The 17,092-nt window shown below is 50.9% G+C and overlaps 8 protein-coding genes across 8 annotated transcripts; 3 read left to right on the plus strand and 5 right to left on the minus strand.

The window, feature by feature from the left end:
• Positions 1-734: 734 nt before the first annotated feature.
• Positions 735-2,463, minus strand: F5J12DRAFT_814779 (CTLH/CRA C-terminal to lish motif domain-containing protein). The gene is made up of 7 exons (XM_051745005.1): positions 2,355-2,463; positions 2,114-2,299; positions 1,841-2,056; positions 1,664-1,784; positions 1,418-1,605; positions 1,050-1,370; positions 735-966 (listed from the first exon to the last, which is right to left on the minus strand). Exons 1-7 carry the CDS (start codon positions 2,412-2,414, stop codon positions 865-867), a joined length of 1,194 nt encoding a protein of 397 aa, XP_051602844.1. The 5' UTR covers positions 2,415-2,463; the 3' UTR covers positions 735-864.
• Positions 2,464-2,541: 78 nt separating this feature from the next.
• F5J12DRAFT_765383 (phosphatidylinositol-glycan biosynthesis class S protein-domain-containing protein) lies at positions 2,542-4,500 on the minus strand. The gene is made up of 6 exons (XM_051742176.1): positions 4,138-4,500; positions 3,983-4,090; positions 3,522-3,926; positions 3,378-3,467; positions 2,956-3,329; positions 2,542-2,896 (listed from the first exon to the last, which is right to left on the minus strand). Exons 1-6 carry the CDS (start codon positions 4,478-4,480, stop codon positions 2,657-2,659), a joined length of 1,560 nt encoding a protein of 519 aa, XP_051602845.1. The 5' UTR covers positions 4,481-4,500; the 3' UTR covers positions 2,542-2,656.
• A 712-nt stretch (positions 4,501-5,212) lies between these two features.
• F5J12DRAFT_781044 (uncharacterized protein) lies at positions 5,213-8,194 on the plus strand (the record flags this gene model as incomplete). Its single annotated transcript, XM_051742525.1, has 4 exons — positions 5,213-5,283; positions 5,332-6,314; positions 6,376-7,916; positions 7,976-8,194. 4 exons carry the CDS (start codon positions 5,213-5,215, stop codon positions 8,192-8,194), a joined length of 2,814 nt encoding a protein of 937 aa, XP_051602846.1.
• A 616-nt stretch (positions 8,195-8,810) lies between these two features.
• On the minus strand, positions 8,811-9,420 carry F5J12DRAFT_904339 (uncharacterized protein; the record flags this gene model as incomplete). Its single annotated transcript, XM_051748512.1, has 5 exons — positions 8,811-8,930; positions 8,991-9,031; positions 9,082-9,136; positions 9,189-9,284; positions 9,343-9,420. The coding sequence occupies 5 exons, from the start codon at positions 9,418-9,420 to the stop codon at positions 8,811-8,813; spliced, it is 390 nt and encodes a 129-aa protein (XP_051602847.1).
• Positions 9,421-10,077: 657 nt separating this feature from the next.
• On the plus strand, positions 10,078-12,011 carry F5J12DRAFT_716497 (P-loop containing nucleoside triphosphate hydrolase protein; the record flags this gene model as incomplete). The annotated part of the gene is made up of 9 exons (XM_051741009.1): positions 10,078-10,185; positions 10,236-10,546; positions 10,599-10,810; positions 10,865-11,371; positions 11,422-11,464; positions 11,516-11,563; positions 11,612-11,734; positions 11,800-11,927; positions 11,980-12,011. Coding segments are annotated over 9 exons (1,512 nt in total), but the record flags the coding sequence as incomplete, so codon positions are not given.
• An 824-nt stretch (positions 12,012-12,835) lies between these two features.
• Positions 12,836-13,485, plus strand: F5J12DRAFT_498019 (replication factor A protein 3). The gene is made up of 4 exons (XM_051739725.1): positions 12,836-13,028; positions 13,106-13,171; positions 13,229-13,334; positions 13,394-13,485. The coding sequence occupies exons 1-4, from the start codon at positions 12,939-12,941 to the stop codon at positions 13,462-13,464; spliced, it is 333 nt and encodes a 110-aa protein (XP_051602849.1). The 5' UTR covers positions 12,836-12,938; the 3' UTR covers positions 13,465-13,485.
• F5J12DRAFT_498017 (uncharacterized protein) lies at positions 13,228-16,035 on the minus strand. The gene is made up of 4 exons (XM_051739724.1): positions 14,530-16,035; positions 14,133-14,476; positions 14,022-14,071; positions 13,228-13,965 (listed from the first exon to the last, which is right to left on the minus strand). Exons 1-4 carry the CDS (start codon positions 16,020-16,022, stop codon positions 13,582-13,584), a joined length of 2,271 nt encoding a protein of 756 aa, XP_051602850.1. The 5' UTR covers positions 16,023-16,035; the 3' UTR covers positions 13,228-13,581.
• A 135-nt stretch (positions 16,036-16,170) lies between these two features.
• Positions 16,171-17,001, minus strand: F5J12DRAFT_498159 (uncharacterized protein). The gene is made up of 2 exons (XM_051739726.1): positions 16,537-17,001; positions 16,171-16,474 (listed from the first exon to the last, which is right to left on the minus strand). Exons 1-2 carry the CDS (start codon positions 16,718-16,720, stop codon positions 16,209-16,211), a joined length of 450 nt encoding a protein of 149 aa, XP_051602851.1. The 5' UTR covers positions 16,721-17,001; the 3' UTR covers positions 16,171-16,208.
• Positions 17,002-17,092: the final 91 nt, after the last annotated feature.

Raw genomic sequence — 17,092 nt, forward strand, 5'->3', positions numbered from 1 at the left:
TCGGAAAGTAACTGGTCCATTGGCTGACTGGGCAACGCTGAACGTGCTACCAACGAAGGCATTCCGTGGCCTGCGACGGGCGAACCCCAATTCGCAGGTACGCACGGAGTATCGCAGCGTGTTGACCTCGGAGTATGAAACAGCATATCTTGAAATCATGACGAAGGGTCAGTCATTCAAGGCACAGTGCCTATGATTCGATATGGATATGTGCCACCCACCCACCTGTTCCAAGTATTAAGCGAAGAGATCGACCATCCGCCAGTGCTAAACATTTGCGCCCGGTCCCATCCACAACTAACCCTATGACCAGCAGCCACGCGATGCGAGAGAGTTTGACCAAGAGCCAGTAGTCGGTATGATAGGCGAACGTATCACGGACTCTTGACGGACAGCGCTTCCCTACAAAGGCTACAGGGACACGTAAGTGTGGTGTAAAAGCAACGCACATTTCTTCGCTTTTTAGCCACTAGCCTATCAGCCGACTAGTAGACTGCGTCCCGCCACCAGCCTCAAGACAAATTCACTACGGACCGGTGTTGCAGGGTAGGTAGACAAGTCGGGAGGGCGTATCACTTGCGCACGGACACGTTGAGGGCAGCCGTTGCGTATTTGGTTCGGGTCTGGGATATGGTTCGGTCCGCAAGATCTTGGAATCAAATCTTCGACACGTTGCCCAAACAGGCCGAGGTGATCAGGTTCGTCGCTCCCGAAGCAGACTGGCACGTGCGATTGGGGGTACTTGCAATGATACTATACACGTTCCAATTGCTCTTACTTGCTATAGTTACAGCGTTTGTACAAGTAGTATTGCATTAGACTAATGCGGTCCGCGCTCGAGCGGGGCGGTAGAATATCGAATTCCTACGAGACGAATACCTTCTTAAGGGCAGAAAAATCACATGTGTGATTTGACTGTGGACAGGTGACCTTGCCGTCGTTCTTTGCGGCCATCTCTTCGAGGGCCTTCACGGAAAGCGACGTCAAGGTTGCGCAAGGAGAAGGGGGGGGGGAGTCAGCTTGTGCCCTAAATCGCCTAATTTACTTACCTCTCTCGAGTAGACATAGCCATTTGGGAATGCCATAGGCATGTTATCCTCATCCATTATTTTCCCGCTAAGGCGACAAACGATGGTTGAATTTGTATGGTGGCTATACGGCACCTCATTGGCGAGTACCCTGATATTGGGATCACAAACGGGGCAGTTCACATTCGGGTTGTGGTCGTAACATGCAGGAAGTTTGAGAGCAGCAAGGCCAGCATAGAGCGCGAGATTAAGAAGCGGTTCCGTGGATAAACTATTCAAGGTATACGCGGCCAAACGGAAAGCTTGTATCAGCGATATCCACCGGGAATTGTCGTAAAGTCGCTACACAGCTGTCAGTACATTGGTCACTCCATGAGGAAATCACTGACCTTGTACTGGCCGCAGTTTGTAGACGGCAGAACGGCGAGAAGGGCGGATGCCTGCATTATCTGAGACAGATGTGTCTCTTGCCAGGAAATGAGGTACTTCCTCGAGTATGTAATTGCTTCTTGCGTTTTCCGCGCCCGCGCTAACTCAATGTATTCTTGAAGCCGGAGCTCAAATTCAAGGGTGCTCTGTCAGGCCGTTAGAAAGCGCTGTTCCTGACAGGGAGTGGCGCGGTTTGGAACTTCCCTTAATCTTGCGCAACGCCGTCTTATTTTCACTGCACCATGCTATGGCTTCAGCACAGCTGTGCCGGCGAAGTGCGGATTCAATTCTGTGGATGTCCATGAACAGATCAATATCCACTAGGGTCTAGCATGATACGGCACATCAATATGGCATGCTGAAGCCCAATACAGTCGACTCACCTCAATACCCCGCTCTTGGGCAAGGGTCCTCGCGGTTTGGTGACGACCACCACGCAGGGCCCAATCGACAAGCCATCTGTCTAGTCTCGTATCTGCCCAACGGGAGTGATCTGCACAATTCGTGGTCGGCAGTGTTTCAAGGTTAGCAAGGTGGTGAAGGCGTTCCAGTATAACGTCCAGGGTAGGCTTTCCGTTATTTTCCTGAAGGTCCGAGAGCTGTACAAAAACGAGAATGAGTGTGAATGACACTGGGCGGAGTAGCAGCAAGATGACCTTGCGCTTGAGATTCTCCACTCGGCCAATCATTCCATCCACCGCCTTGACCGCCTCCTCAACGTTTCCTTCGTTCGCCATAGAACGTTTCTGTAGGTCATTAGAAAGCGACAAAACGCTTCCAAGCTCCTTCTCGATATTCCGCTGAGACGCCCGGAAGACCTTGCGATAATTCTCGTAAGGAACCTGCGGAGGCTTGCTAAGTGACAATCCTCGGAGACTGACACGGGACACCACACACTCGGGCAAAGGGCTGCTCGAAAAGTAACATTCCATCAACGTTGACCTTCGTTGTGCTCATGTTGAGGAGGGGGGATCGCAATCAACCACAATGAAGCCCACAACCTAGTCCTTGCCAGGTAGTCACTCAATTCAATCGGGCTGTTCGGGCTGTCCTGGTCACGTGAGTAATACTACGGTGTAGTGTGGGTCAAAGTTGCTCTGCGAGCATGCATCATCCGGATTATTACACTATGGCTTGTTAATTTGAACGATATGGTACATATTCTATCTGGAACTGGATACGGTACACGAAGATCGATTTTAGTTACCTGCGGTCGCTCGATGCTCTCGCCTCCACGCGTGAAGTTCTCGACCCAGGGCAACAATCAGAGGCACTGCGATAGACGCAAACAGGGGAGTATACACCGCGTATTTGTGCTCTGCAGGGAAATACAGCAGCGCCAGCATACCAGGATTGAAAAAGGCATGCGATGCCAAGGACAGTGCCTCACGGGACCAATGCAATATGGTAAGTGGAGGTTCTGCCGTGGTTCGGTATGCCTATGATGAAATGTGTTTGCCTCATGAACTCGAAAATATGCACTAAAGAAGCTGCGGACCTGATCTAAGGCTGTGAGGGCATTTTGTACGTCCCCCCTCACGGTCTCGTCCACGGGCATGCTTTCGATTTGATCCACCAGTTTCACAATGCTGTGAAGTGTCTGTTGCGTCCCAACAATGTTCTCTAGTGCGCGGTGACGGAGGACGGTGTCAAGCTGCCAGTCACTCAAGGTGGAAGGGCTCTCGGACTTCACACCATGGGGCAGATCTGAAACACCTAATAAGGCGGAGAGTTGATTGGCGAAGGCTGAGAAGACGGGCGACAGATCCACAGCGGTCAAGTGTTTCCTTGTACCAACGTGTTTAAGGTGATTGAGGATGTATATTCCGCCCCACTGCGGTAGAAGGAACACGGCACGCCTTGTGGGAGACCCTGCAAACGCGTCAGTGGTACATTCAGGTACGGCTGGTGACATCATACCTTGCATATCTAGTATATGAAGTGGCTGTCGAGATGAGGAAGGTATAAATAAGAGGAAATGGAGCACCGGATCTTCGGAGACACTTGAAGCTGAAAACGATCGTTAGGAACCCTCGATACTGCACACCAAATGTAGAAATTCACACAACGTCCATTCAGCTGAATTTACAAATACGGTGAGATCCCCAGGTGTGAGTCCGTAGAAGGTGCTATTTTCAGAAACACTCTGCATAGGTTCAAAGGCCAGGGGTGCATGGAACTGGACCTGGCTCTCTATCACGAAGTCATGGATGACATTTAGCCGCGACAGCACGGGGGAAATATGGTCTGAAACTATCTCAGCCAGGGGGATGTGTATGCATATGCAACGGCACTTTCCTGCAAGAGCTGCACGAATATCCCAGTTGTAAATGAGCTCGTCCGATGTGACATCTTCGTTAAGCAAGGTGAACGCAAGTCGATAACGCTTGGCGTATTGCACGACGCGCTGCACCCTTGACGGAGCTTCCGGTGCCAGAAGTCCCATCAGTATATCAGCTATCTTCGCAGCTACGAGGCGGACACGTCACATCTGGAACTGATCGAACTTTTGTATCTCAACCTACCAGACGAGGCATCATGTTGGCTCAGAATTAAGTGTCGTGGATGCCGAACTACGGTGACGTTGCCGAGCGCAATGGTATATACACTGCGGGCCGTCTGATTGTCTACGGCTGGGATGATGTTGGAAATCGAAACGAGTCTATTTGGACGACTGTACCTGGGTTTTGATCGATGGTAACGTGAATGTCTAGGTCACTCCACCTAGCAGATGTGCGCGTGGATTGTGCCAGGAGGTCGCTCAACTCTGATGCTAAAACAGGCGCTCTTCCCTGAAAACTAGACCCATCAAGTTGCACGTTCACCGGGAATACAGGTCGCTTCTCTAACTGAGCATGGACACGACTGGAGGGAAGTGCGATGCGTTCAATGCTTGTGAGGCGCCACCAGAAAGGTATCGCGAAGAGGATAACAACCCAGTAGGAACCTAGTATGAGCCTTCGGATGATTGGACGTTGGAAGCTGAGCGACTGAGGGTCCTTGAAGCCATGGGACGCGTCCATGGCATGTCTCTCTAGTGGTTAACTACTACACGTATGTAATAACGAAGCCTTGTAGGGTGCGGAGTTCCAAAGCGACCACTAGTACTGACCTTGCCGTTTGACCCAGTCCACAACACTCGGCTCTGGGACACCTGCAGTCTGTGTCGCCCGTAGTTAACGCCAGTGGACTTTAGTACACGATTGCTGACCCACAAGACCAGGATAGCATTACAGGACACTCTTTGTGGCGCACAAGAATCTGGGCATTTGATCGTACCGAGGCTCCTCGTGACGGCGACCACAGTCACTTCAACAGGATTATCACGCCTGCTCGGCACTGAACAGGTCTGTACTGGAGGCGATGTCATCTCCCCATAGTTTACATCGACCAGGGCCTGGCCCATTTTCTTCATTCGACGTCAGTTCCACGCGTCTACCCACCTCCTCATGTTGCTAAATCGTCGACCGTTTTAGTATCCAGTCCGTCGCGGGTCACCTTCTCCGAGGAGGCATGCCTACGATAGCTACGTACCTCATGGTGGTGCACTTTTTCGTGAGGATTATGCGAATAGTTACAGACCTAGTACATGGCGTCCCCGGGACTATAGCCGTAGTCCGTCGCCAGGGCACCACGACAGGTCCAGAGCGATAGATTCACGCCACTGGGAACAGGGACCCCGGAGGATACCGTCGTATTATCCTGATAGACGATCCCCACCTGCTTCTCCGCGTGACAAGGGTCGTCGCGATACCATGGCTGAGAGAATGTTCGAATCAGATACCTGGGCGCACCCGTTGACTGACAGACCTGGACGATATGATCCGTACGTCAAGTCGTCGAAGGTGAGATTTCTCCTGACATGTTTTTATAGGTCAGATTCGACGTCGGACCGGCACTCGGACCGCCGCCCACACTTCACAAGAGATCAACCTCTGCACAAACCTGCCGCCCGTACGGATTTTGTACACCATTTCACAGGTGACAGCTATCGACCTCACACTGGCGGACCGGGATTGCGTGACCTGCATTCCTTCCCACGTACTGCTGACACCTACCGTCCTCACTACGACGATGAATCTAGGCGACAATCCTACTCCACCGACAGTTTAAGCTCTGCAGGTCACAAAGGAAGACGGTTGGACTACGAAGACGATTATCGTTCGAGCTCCATTGCCAGTACCCCCCCTCGACAGTACGCGCGCTCTCCGGTCTCGCCACCCCGTCACTATCCCCAGCCACTGCCTACTGATGGAAACATCAAAGGTAGTGCATGGCGAACGTCTGCATCGTATGGAAATGCGCAATTCTCGCCTAGACTTCAGCCTTATCCAATTCCACCCCTTCCTTACCCCCGACCGACGTCTGAATTCCTTGTACACCAGCGCCAACTACAACCTACTTTTGTGTACCAACAGACTTCACAAGTACTTGGAGAACAACCTTCTTACGAAATACAAACGTTACATCCCCAGTGGAGCCCCCAATCTATCGAGCCTCCACCTCAAAAAATCAAATCTCGATCATCTTCACCGTCATCTAGAGCATCTGGTCAGGTACAATCCGCTATCTCCGAATCGAGGATGGAGTTGCCTCCCGATCCTACGTCAACCTGCCGCAATGATTCGGCAGCTCAGGATGAGATACGCCATTCAACGGCGATGTATGATCAGAATATTCCTGAAGAAGGTCCCCCAAGTCAGGGTATGCTCAAGGACCCCAGCACTACACAGTCAGGTAACCACGAGACAGTACACGTGGTCAATGGACTATCGGGCAGAGGTGCAAATCTCGACCTTCATTTACCATCACCTGCTACGCCTATTCTGGCGTCAGCTGACAATACGCCTCCTCGAGGTACGTGCTCTTTTATGGGTCGGGGTAGGGAGGCAATGTTAATCCTTGACTAATTATGTAGCACCCCCGGAACATGGGGCAGAACGCGTGGACGGAAGCTCTATGGAGATGCATCCCCTCAAAGAGAGCTTTCAGGAACCGTTACCTAGTGGCAATGCAGCGAAAGCGACAGAGCCATTAATGGTCTCAGAAGGAGCTACCGAACCATCTGGGGTCTCATTTAACTCTGATGAACAGGCACAACAACCCTCTTTCTTAACCGTCACCCCACCACCTCTGTCCCAGGTGCCCGAGAAGCTCGCCCCTTCTATTACAGCTATTGGTGGTTTGGAAGTAGGTTTAGGTATCATCCCTTCCCAGCTGGGTCATGGTTCTCCTCAAATCGTAGTCAGCGATCACAGCGCGATTCGGACTTCTGCACCGAAGAAGTCTCGTCCTATTGATCAAAACCAGTCAGAGGAGCCAACGTCCGTCCGAGATGGCCTTCGTCTCGTTGTCCTTGCACGCCTTCGTTGTGATCGACAAACACGAGATGAAAGAGTCTACCCCCTCCTTCGTGCGAACCAGGTGGTTTCGGAACTGCAAAGGGTACCTGTATGCTCGAACGGTCAAAGCCGGCTATTTGAGGAAATGGTGGGCGACGGTCCTTCACGTGAGCGGGCTATTAAACATCAAAATCTTCAACCCGCCTTCATTGAACGTTTCGCCAAACGTCAGTCCGAGATCTTTGGAAAGGCATGTCGGTTGAAGGCAGAGTACCTGGCCCTTCATGAGCGGTGGCTCGAGCACTGTACTCGTCTTGACGAGGAGCAAAAATCTGGAGTTACAGAGGAGGTTGCTGTTCCTTCCGGCGGCCGATCTACTCGGCGTTCGACTGCAGTCCTTGGCGACGCTGTGCGTTCCGACCTGGAAATGGAACAAATCATTGCCAGCTTGGGCGTGGAAGAGCTTACTGATCCGAGCTATCTTGCCATCAAGAATGTTGCCAAGATCCCGGATATGATCTCGGTCACGCACGGATCAGTGCCGTATTTGTTCGATGACACAAATAACATTATCGACAACCCTGCGGAATTTTATGGCGCCTGCTCTGCGAACGACTACTGGACGGAAGAGGAGCGCAGTACATTCTTAACAGAATTCGCTGCTCATCCCAAGCAATTTGGCGTGATCGCCGAAAGGCTTCCGAACAAGACGCCTGCACAGTGCATCACCTACTACTACCTGCAGAAGAAACAAGGAGTGGACTTCCGGAAGGCAGTCGGGCAGTATGGTGTTGGAAGACGGCGCAGGAACGGGAGGAATGGGAAGCGACGAGGAAATGCTCTACTGGCAGATATCCGCAGACACGACGATGAGATATCTCGGGGCTCTTCTGCAGTCGCACCTAATGGCGCGAGCGGCAAGCGCAAACGAACAGCAAACGGACAAAATGGGGAACCAAGACGGACAACCACCTCCCGGAGGGCTGCCACTCAACCCGATGCGACTCCTGCATCGGCTGGCACGACGCCAGACCCGGACCCCGATCCTCCAAGACGAAGACGGAAGCCCGCGGCTTCGCGCGTGGTCATTGACAAAGTTGACAATGATGCGATTGTAGTGAGTCCGTCTACGGTGATTTGGGTAGTCCGTTTGTGACACGTGTCATGATCATTCAGACTAAGGAAAGCGAAGGAAGACCTCTCAAAAGGGGCAGAAAGTCACGAACAGTTGCTCCTAACGAAATTACTCTAACGCCCTCAGAGGAGCCTCTCACGCCCTTAGTGGTGGAGCCGACTCCTGAGGATCCGGAAGGAGTCATAGCACGAGTACCTCTCAATCCAAATGTTTGGACGGAGGATGACAAAAGTGCCGATCACTACTTTACTCCTCGTTGATTCATTGACTGGGTAGTTCCAGGCTTATTCCTGTCACTCCATGATCACTATGATGGACACCTGGTGGCTTCTACGATTCTGTAAGGTTTGCACGTGTGTGCTTCCTTGTGATTCTGCTTCCCTTGTTTGTGCAGGTAGCCCTACAAGTAAGCAGCACTTGAGAGTGACGATGTCCCGTTGGGGTGACTCCTGTGGCCATTCCCGAAGGTCTGGGTGACCTGCTATCCTACCCTTACCCCTGCGTACCATCTGCTAGGCCGACACTATCCTCACGGACTTTCTATGGCAATCGTGGCCGTTGATTTCTTTCATCTCACTCGGCGAATGACGATCTACCATACAATCCACCCACGTAGTCCCAATTCCGAATGCCATCCCCGACGTTCGCTCATTATACCAAGATTGCGTTGTCATTCTGGTCGCCGGTCGCGCCGTCTAACACATAGTTCTTACCATCTCGTGCAATGGATTTCGGCCACTGGTCATCATGCTGACACATGTGGTTTCCCCGTTACCCTCTCAGTACTATAGTGTAGTTGTTTAGGTATTGTACTATGTAGTGAGCAGCACGGGTAATCTTGTAAAGATGGTGGACGAATAGAAGAAACTTTGGACCTCATCGTCTACCCTCGACCATAATGATGTGGTAGCCGAAATTCGTTTTCACCAGCGGCGAAAGGATCGGTTTGTCGACAGTTGAGGGTTGTAAAGCAAATGCTGCATCTTGAAAAGCACCCTGGCACGAACGAAATCGATTTATCCACCCCGTCCCATCATGGAGTATGGAGTAACCTACGACCATAGATCCTCGTGTCATCCAACCCAGGCTACCGCCAGCTTGAATTCTGTCAGAAAACAAGATGTCACAAGGGATGTTCGACGACCACCTTTGGCTTTGTCTTCAGAATACTCCTGAGCGACCTTATCGAATCGTTGTCCCCCCTGAATGCAAGCACTAAGCGTTTGGAGACCATAATCTCACATTGACCCTTACCTGGATTTTTTCCAAAGCTTCCGTCGCTCTGGAATGTTTCTCGCAGAGTACATGACGGACGTTGACAGCAGTAGCGGGCTTCAGTGATCCCTTACCCTGTTTCAGCGCAAGATCATATGAAGCTCCTTCGAAGTCTGCTGAGAGCAAACCGGACCTTGCTCTCGGATGGCTCTGCTGTAGTCTTGCTTGCATTTCCCTTCTTCTCGTTCGAACCTGATTTATTCTTCCCCATGGCCGACGAACTCGAATGTGTTGGGCTGATTTCAAGCTTGTATGAGTGGTCCTACATGGGGGCAAGTCCAAATAAGGCAACAAGGTCCCACGCTGATCGTGCACTGACCTCGATTTCGAAGGACACCAGCATACAGAATCACTACCGCAACCCATCGCCAAGGCTATTACCTTTCAGACTTTCGAGGATGGCAGACAAAATCACTCGTATCGCCATCGTAGATGCAAACAGGTGCAAGCCGAAGAGATGCGCTCAGGAATGTAAAAAGGTTAGCAGATCAGTGCAGCATATGTGAGGTGTATTGACAACCTTTTGCGAATAGTCATGTCCCGTCGTGAAGATGGGTGAGTGCAGAATTAAAGTCCCTTCCTTGGTATTTGGCAGCTTTGCTAAATCAACTTGAAAGGTAAACTATGTATCGAAGTGAAGTCAACAGACAAGATTGCTTTCATATCAGAATTTTTGTGTATCGGATGCGGTATCTGTGTTAAGAAGTGAGTGAGTCGATGTACGACCCGTTCCCTGTGTCCTCACCTAGCCATCTACCAAAGATGTCCGTTTGAAGCCATTGCCATCATTAACCTACCAACGAATCTGGAATCGGAGGTCACACATCGTTACACTGCCAATTCTTTCAAGTTGCATCGTCTACCAACTCCTCGACCCGGACAAGTTCTTGGATTAGTCGGGACCAACGGTATAGGAAAAAGTACGGCGCTCAAAATTCTCGCCGGAAAACTCAAGCCAAACTTGGGTCGCTATGACGTGAGCAGGTACCGTCCTTCCAAGTCCCCGGCACTCAATCATAGTTCTAGGACCCTCCCGATTGGCAAGAGATCTTGAAATATTTCCGTGGATCCGAGTTACAAAATTACTTCACAAAAGTCCTCGAGGACAACTTGAAAGCTCTGATCAAGCCACAATATGTTGATCATATACCGCGGGCCATCAAGGGTACCATGACTGTCTCCCAGATGCTGGACTCCAAGCTAGAACTTGATAACAAGCAACAACTGTGTGACGAACTAGAACTGAACAATGTCCTTGACCGCGAAGTTTCCCAGCTTTCCGGAGGAGAATTACAAAGATTTGCCATCGCCATGTCGTGTATCCAACAGGCAGATGTGTAAGTTGACCCCAACTCAGACACTGACGGTGCAATGTTCATGTCCAAATAGATATATGTTTGATGAGCCGTCGAGTTATCTAGATATCAAACAGCGCTTGAAAGCTGCCGAGGTCATACGTTCGCTTCTCAATCCCAATTGCTATGTTATTGCTGTCGAACACGATCTCTCCGTCTTGGATTACCTTTCCGATTTCATCTGCTGTCTGTACGGGAAACCTTCCATGTACGGCGTGGTAACGATGCCTTATTCCGTCCGTGAAGGTAAGTATATGCCCTACTTCGCGAACGATGGGTAAAATCTAGAGCACACCACAGGCATAAACATCTTCCTTGATGGTTTCATCCCGACAGAAAACCTCCGTTTCCGAGAGGAGTCGCTATCCTTCAAGATGGTGGAGACTGCAGAGGAACTTATCATCGACAAAACGCGGCATTACTCGTACCCTGCTATGACGAAGACGATGGGAAACTTCAAACTTACCGTAGAATCTGGGAGTTTTACCGACTCTGAGATTGTTGTCATGTTGGGCGAAAATGGTACCGGGAAGACCACGTTTGTTCGACTGTTGGCGGGCGTCACTGCGCCGGATGTTGAATCAGACAAAATGGAGTTAGCCGTGTCGCTGAAGCCGCAAACGATATCACCCAAGTTCCCTGGTACTGTCCGAATGTTACTCCTCAAACAAATCAAACAGGCATTCATGCACCCACAATTCCAAAGCGATGTCCTCAAGCCAATGAACCTGGATAACATCATGGATCAGGAGGTGAAGACACTATCCGGAGGTGAATTGCAGCGAGTGGCTATTACCTTGGCTCTTGGTAGGTAGCTCATGGCACCACCTGGTCATCGCTGTAACTCTTCTGCCTAGGCAAACCAAACGTATCCGTTTACCTTCTTGATGAACCAAGCAGGTACGTATAATTTGCTTACATTACCCCTATCTCTGCTCACCAGTCTTTCAGTTTCTTGGATTCCGAACAACGTATCATCGCTAGCAAAGTTATCAAACGGTATGAATTTGGGGTCAGAAATTCTGTACCGTACTGATCGCTCTACAGCTTTATCCTCCACGCGAAGAAGACAGCATTTGTCATAGAGCATGACTTCATCATGGCGACTTATCTCGCTGACCGTGTTATCGTGTTCGAGGGCTCGCCTGCGATATCAGCCACAGCAACACCGTAAGTAGACCATGTCTCCCGGGAATGTGTATCAGTCGATCACTGGCCTAACCATATCTCGTTAGACCACAATCCCTCCTTACAGGCATGAATCGCTTTTTGGCGTCTCTGCAGATCACTTTTAGGCGCGATCCAACCAACTTCAGGCCTCGTGTCAACAAGCTCAACAGTATCAAGGATCGCGAGCAGAAGGGTAAGCTCTGGTAGTTGCTTCCTGGTGACATCGTTCTCATGGGCATGCCTAGCCATGGGCAGCTACTTCTTTTTGGAGGAGTGAGGAGGGCGCCTATATCTATCTAAAGCTCAACCCAGCACGAACCCTGTATCATGTCAAGGCGTATTTGGTCATCGAACCACCCCATTGCACGCTTCTTTTATGGTGTCGGATACTAGTTTAATTACGTCGCTCGGGAAGCTCGTCCGTGGTACGTATTGGTACAACCGCGAAGTGCTCCCGTTGAGGGTGAACTAATAGACAAGTTGCTGATTTCTGTGTGGCGTCCGTGCTAAGCCTAATGGAACGAGCTAACACGTCACAGTGATAAAGAGATCATGGGGTTCGAATTGCAACGTTGGCCATTGATCCACACCAGTAACGTGTAGACCCTTACAGAAAGAGAGTTTGAAGGGTCGTATCCACACGTTGAAATTGACGTTGAACCCTTAACCTCGCTGCGTCTATGGTAGTTGAAATACGGGAAAACTCATTGGTCGTATCTTCCGGTGGCGAAGTGACTCCTCAAAGTTACCCTGTGAGTTGTAGGAAGAGGCATAAGCTTAGGGGCCATTGTAAAGTTCACTATCCTTTTTCGCGGTGGCGCCGGCAGAACCTGGGAGGAACGCGATAGCGAAGTTGATGTCATGTTCTGGATTAACTAAATTACCTCGCACGCGATATTACGATGGTTCTCACCAGCAAGCTACGCTACCCAAGAAACGGCTGCGAGTCTTGAGATATATTGATACACGACTGTTCCTTGTGGTGTACTTGAGAACCGAGTCTGGAGACTTGTTGTGAACGGAAGTGGTCCAGCATCATTTGCCGTGCCTCTTCCTGCCATTTACTTGACAGTGATTCGCAACAAACGATGTCAGAACGTTTGAAGAACGACGCGTGATTAGTTGTTTGTTGTGTGGCTATGGTAATACGCGAGCGTGACGTTCGACGCGCGATCGCTGAAATCCTCGGTCGACTCCAGCAACCATGGTGGAGATCTCATCACCCCGAGTCAATTCTGCACGTCTAGTTGCGTTTGTGGGACGTACGGTAAGAGTTCCGTGCAAGGTGCTCAAGGTTAGCCACATGTTGTTTCATCACGCTTTCGCCGAACACGATCTAAAGAGTTGGCACTGGTCGTGGTCGCCGGACAGTTCCAGGGCTCTTCAGCGATTGTCGAGGCTTGCGATGGCGGTAACATCGAGGTACGACTGAGCCCGGTAAGTGCGCCATCAATAGATTCAGCGCATATTGGGCGCGGCTAACAAGTCACTAAGAGTAACGAGCTCACTGCAACCTATGTTGAAATCATTGGTCAGGTCTTGGGGGACGCCACTATCAAGTTTCTGGGTGCGATCAGCCTGGACTCCGACAAGGAACTGGGTAGGACTCTGTTTCTTCTGTCTACTACGTGTTCCCCCCCTTACATGGTCAATCTGTAGATATGAAGCTGGTGAACGATGTCGTCGAACTAACGTTCGATCCACGATTCAAAAAGATGTTTCCGCAATGAACTACGTTTCCATCAATACCTCCGGTTCTGTGCGATGGATACTATGCTGTACTATACGTAGCCAAATGTAGAATTGATGCATACCGATGACATCGCGGATGGCCATCCAAAAAATATTCACGCTGTAGGGCCAACGCCTGCCCTCGCCATTTTTTTGTCGTGTCCCCTCTTTCTGTTATGATTTGCAGCACTTGCCTTGTGTTTATCTTTGAGCGCCCGACCTCGAGAACCCATGCCCCTATTTCCGCTTCTACTTCCACTTTCATCTCCACTTCTACCTTCATTTCCACCGCCACTTCCAATTTCGCTTCCACCTCTACCCCCTCCACGACCACAACCACGCTCCAAAGCACGGCCTCGCACACTGCCTTTCCTGCCACGCTGACGACTGGGCGCTCCACTAGGTGGATGGCACTCACTGCCAGAGCTCTCAGCGAGCGGCACCTCAACCATTCTGTTCCTTTGGAATTCGTGTTTCTGTAAGATGCGGTCCTTCTTTGGCTAGAATGAAATGCGTTCTGTAAACCGTCTAGACGCTCTGCACACACAACACGTACGTTTCTTTCTAGCATGATTCTCCACCCTTCGATCTGTTCGTCTGACCACCCTGAATATTTTATGTGAGAAAAACAGAGGACTGTTCCACCCTATCTCAACAATACACTCACCTGTCTGTGATTTCAGTTCTGCGCGAGCCTTACTCCGCCGTGTTTCAGCATCACGAGCGAACAGCTTTGGATCGCGGATGTATGCGAGCTCCAGAATAGTCTCAGGGGTGACAGGATCTTTCGCACTCTCGCCGTTCTCATCGCTGCTATTTTCATCTTCGCCGTCGCCAGTGACTCTGATACTAGTATCCCCAAAGCCGTCTAAGTCGTCCATGTAAGCTACTTCTTCCTCGCCTTCGCCTTCGTCATCCTCGTCCGCGATTATAATTTGAGTTCGACGTAAAATATCCGCTTTCATGCGTTCCCTTTCTGTCTTGTTATGGAGGAAAATGGGCTCATCGTGCCTGCGAAAAATGTGAGCAAGTAAATGTGTAAGTGATCGGATAATAAATCCCACCGTTTCTTGCCGCAGTGCAGTCTCGAAATATCCATGACCTCGTCATCGAAAACGTTCCTTCTCTCGATCCTTTCCAAATCAGAAGAAATGCGTCTGGGTTCTGCAAAAGTTTCCATGGCATCGGTGTCCGTTTCAAGCTCAGCCTCGGCAGGGGCAGTGCCTTCTAAAAGGGCCTCTATGACCCTCTCAGCGTTCCCTCGGAAAGGATAGCTGGGATGCTCCAGCAGCTTGCGAATATAACCCGGTGAATGATCTGGAAATATGTCAAGCACCTGTGTGATTTTAAGGTCTGTATCCGTGTCTCGTACTGCGCTAGGCGCCACAGGGAGTGGAGGGGAACGTTCCCTCGCTTTCCATTTGCCTTTCGATAATGTCCTTGAGTCTTTCTGGGCTAGTGGTGAAATCCCCGGCGATCGAAGAACCAACTTGAGTGCACCTGGGTCACGTGTACCATCCACACTCGAGGATTGGACACGTAATGCACGTAATGCAGCGTCTAGAGATCGCGTGCGTGCATCCTCTCGTGATGCACTACGCAGAGCGGAGAAGAGCATTTGATTAAAATCGTACGCATGTTGATAATCCGTAATTAACGGACGATCGAGAAAGGGCACGCCACGGCCACCCTCGCTACTGGCAGACTGTTGTGTTCCAGACGTAGTAGTTTCCAACAGTACATTCACGATTCCGAACGCACGGTCCATCTCCGCCGAAAGCCGCTGGTGTCCTGACGCAGCCGAAAGGTCCGCCACGAGACACTTCACGATGACATGGAATGCATCAACGAGAGCTACCTTGGTCTCGATCCAAACCCGCTCCCAGTCGTCCAGTGTGCGAGAACCGTCATCAACATTCCGGATCCCACCATAAGAGCGCGCCATCGACGACAAACCCTCGTCGTATGCACGCCCAAGGGTCAGGACGAAATCCCTGTTGTGCGCGAACGGCCGGACAAGTTCGGGTGGACAGGGGCGGAGTAGGCTGAGAAGACAGTCTGCAGTCTTGCGGAGGGCGTATAGCCCGGAGGAACGGGCTGGGCTGAGATGCGCAGTGAATGCCGGGACGACCTCCTTTACAAACGTTGAAGGCAGTGAGGGTGTGCCTATGAGGGCCGCAGCCAAGACGTCCCTGAGGCGTCCAGATCTCTCGGCGAAAGCTACACAAAGATCGAGTACAGTACATATATCTAATCCAGGGGGCGACGATGCAAGTTTTTCTGCGAGAATTAGAACTCGCTGATATATGTTCTCATCGAATCTGAGGGATTCGGAGCTCTCCCAGATCAGACCTTGGAGGACCTGGTGGGCGGCATCGCCAGCATAGGTCGAGATGAATGCGCGGGTCGCAGGGGTGTCGCGTTTCGCTGGAGGCAACGAAATGGCGTCCTCCAGAGCCCTAGCGACGTTGAGATGAAAGTGGGCTAACTGGGACGCCGAGAAGGACTTTCTCGCCTGAGTTGAAGGGTAGGGCGGAAGTGGTGTGATCGTCGCCATGAACTGAGGTCCGTACGCACACGACTCGTGGCAAAACAATCATCGAATCACATTCAAATCATATAGTCCAAGGCCTAGATGGGGCCACTACATACAAGAAGAAATCATAGAAAGCCTTTACCAACGTATACAATCTGAGCTCAAGACAGCGAGTGAGACACTCAGACAATATCAGGGACAAATCTACTAATAGTAAGGCGACGCCCCAGCCTTGTTAGGCTGGTGCGCAGCGGTCATAGCCTTCGAGAAACCGGGGCCATGCTGGGCTTGACCTGATAAACGTTGAGAATACGCGCCCCTCTCTGCATCAGAAAATTTGGGTTTTGTATAGTGCGTACCGGTAGCAGATCTGCCGCTCTTCGCCGTCAAACCACCAGGAGCTCCTCCCATATTGCTCAGTTGTTGCCTCATCTTTGCATTCTCAGCGGGGAGAGCCTTCATCAGCCGAGCCGCTGTGGGTGCAAACCTCCGTCAGTATAATTATAACCTCCACCGGAAGTCACAAGACACTTGCCTTCTAACAAAGTCTCATATGGCGTCGCAGGCTGGCGATTGGTCAACTGGTGAACAATGTTACGCAGGCCCTCGAAGGCAGACTCCTCGGTTTTGCTGTACTGTGCCTGCGCTGCTGGCAGCTTGGTAGTCGAATGTGTACCACCAGAGGAGGCTTTGGCTGCAGTATATGAGGAAATTGACATCCTAGATCACTTGTTTGTTGCGATTGTTGAGCACTGAGGGCCGGAAGGATTGGAGGCTTGGTTGGGTGGTATTGGCCCTACTCTGGCGCGTCCACTTATACCTGCCGTAGAACTGCACGTTTCCAATAAACGAGCGAATATATTCCCTCTTGAAGAGTGGTCTCCTTGTGCGACAGTCGGTAGGAAAACACACTGGTACGGATCTTTCTTGCCCCTTTCACTTGGCAGGATTTTTCAGTCTGGCAGGTCAACGATTTTTACTCATAATCCCCGCGTGGTCTGACACACGCGATCAGAGCTTTCGGTGATTCGGGAACGGGCCCAGGCACAGTGGAACGTTCTTAGACGCCCATTGTTATTCCCGGGAGTGAC

This window comes from Pisolithus orientalis, assembly GCF_024613125.1.
Source record: "Pisolithus orientalis strain OTSU chromosome Unknown F5J12scaffold_6, whole genome shotgun sequence".
NCBI lineage: Eukaryota > Fungi > Basidiomycota > Agaricomycetes > Boletales > Pisolithaceae > Pisolithus > Pisolithus orientalis.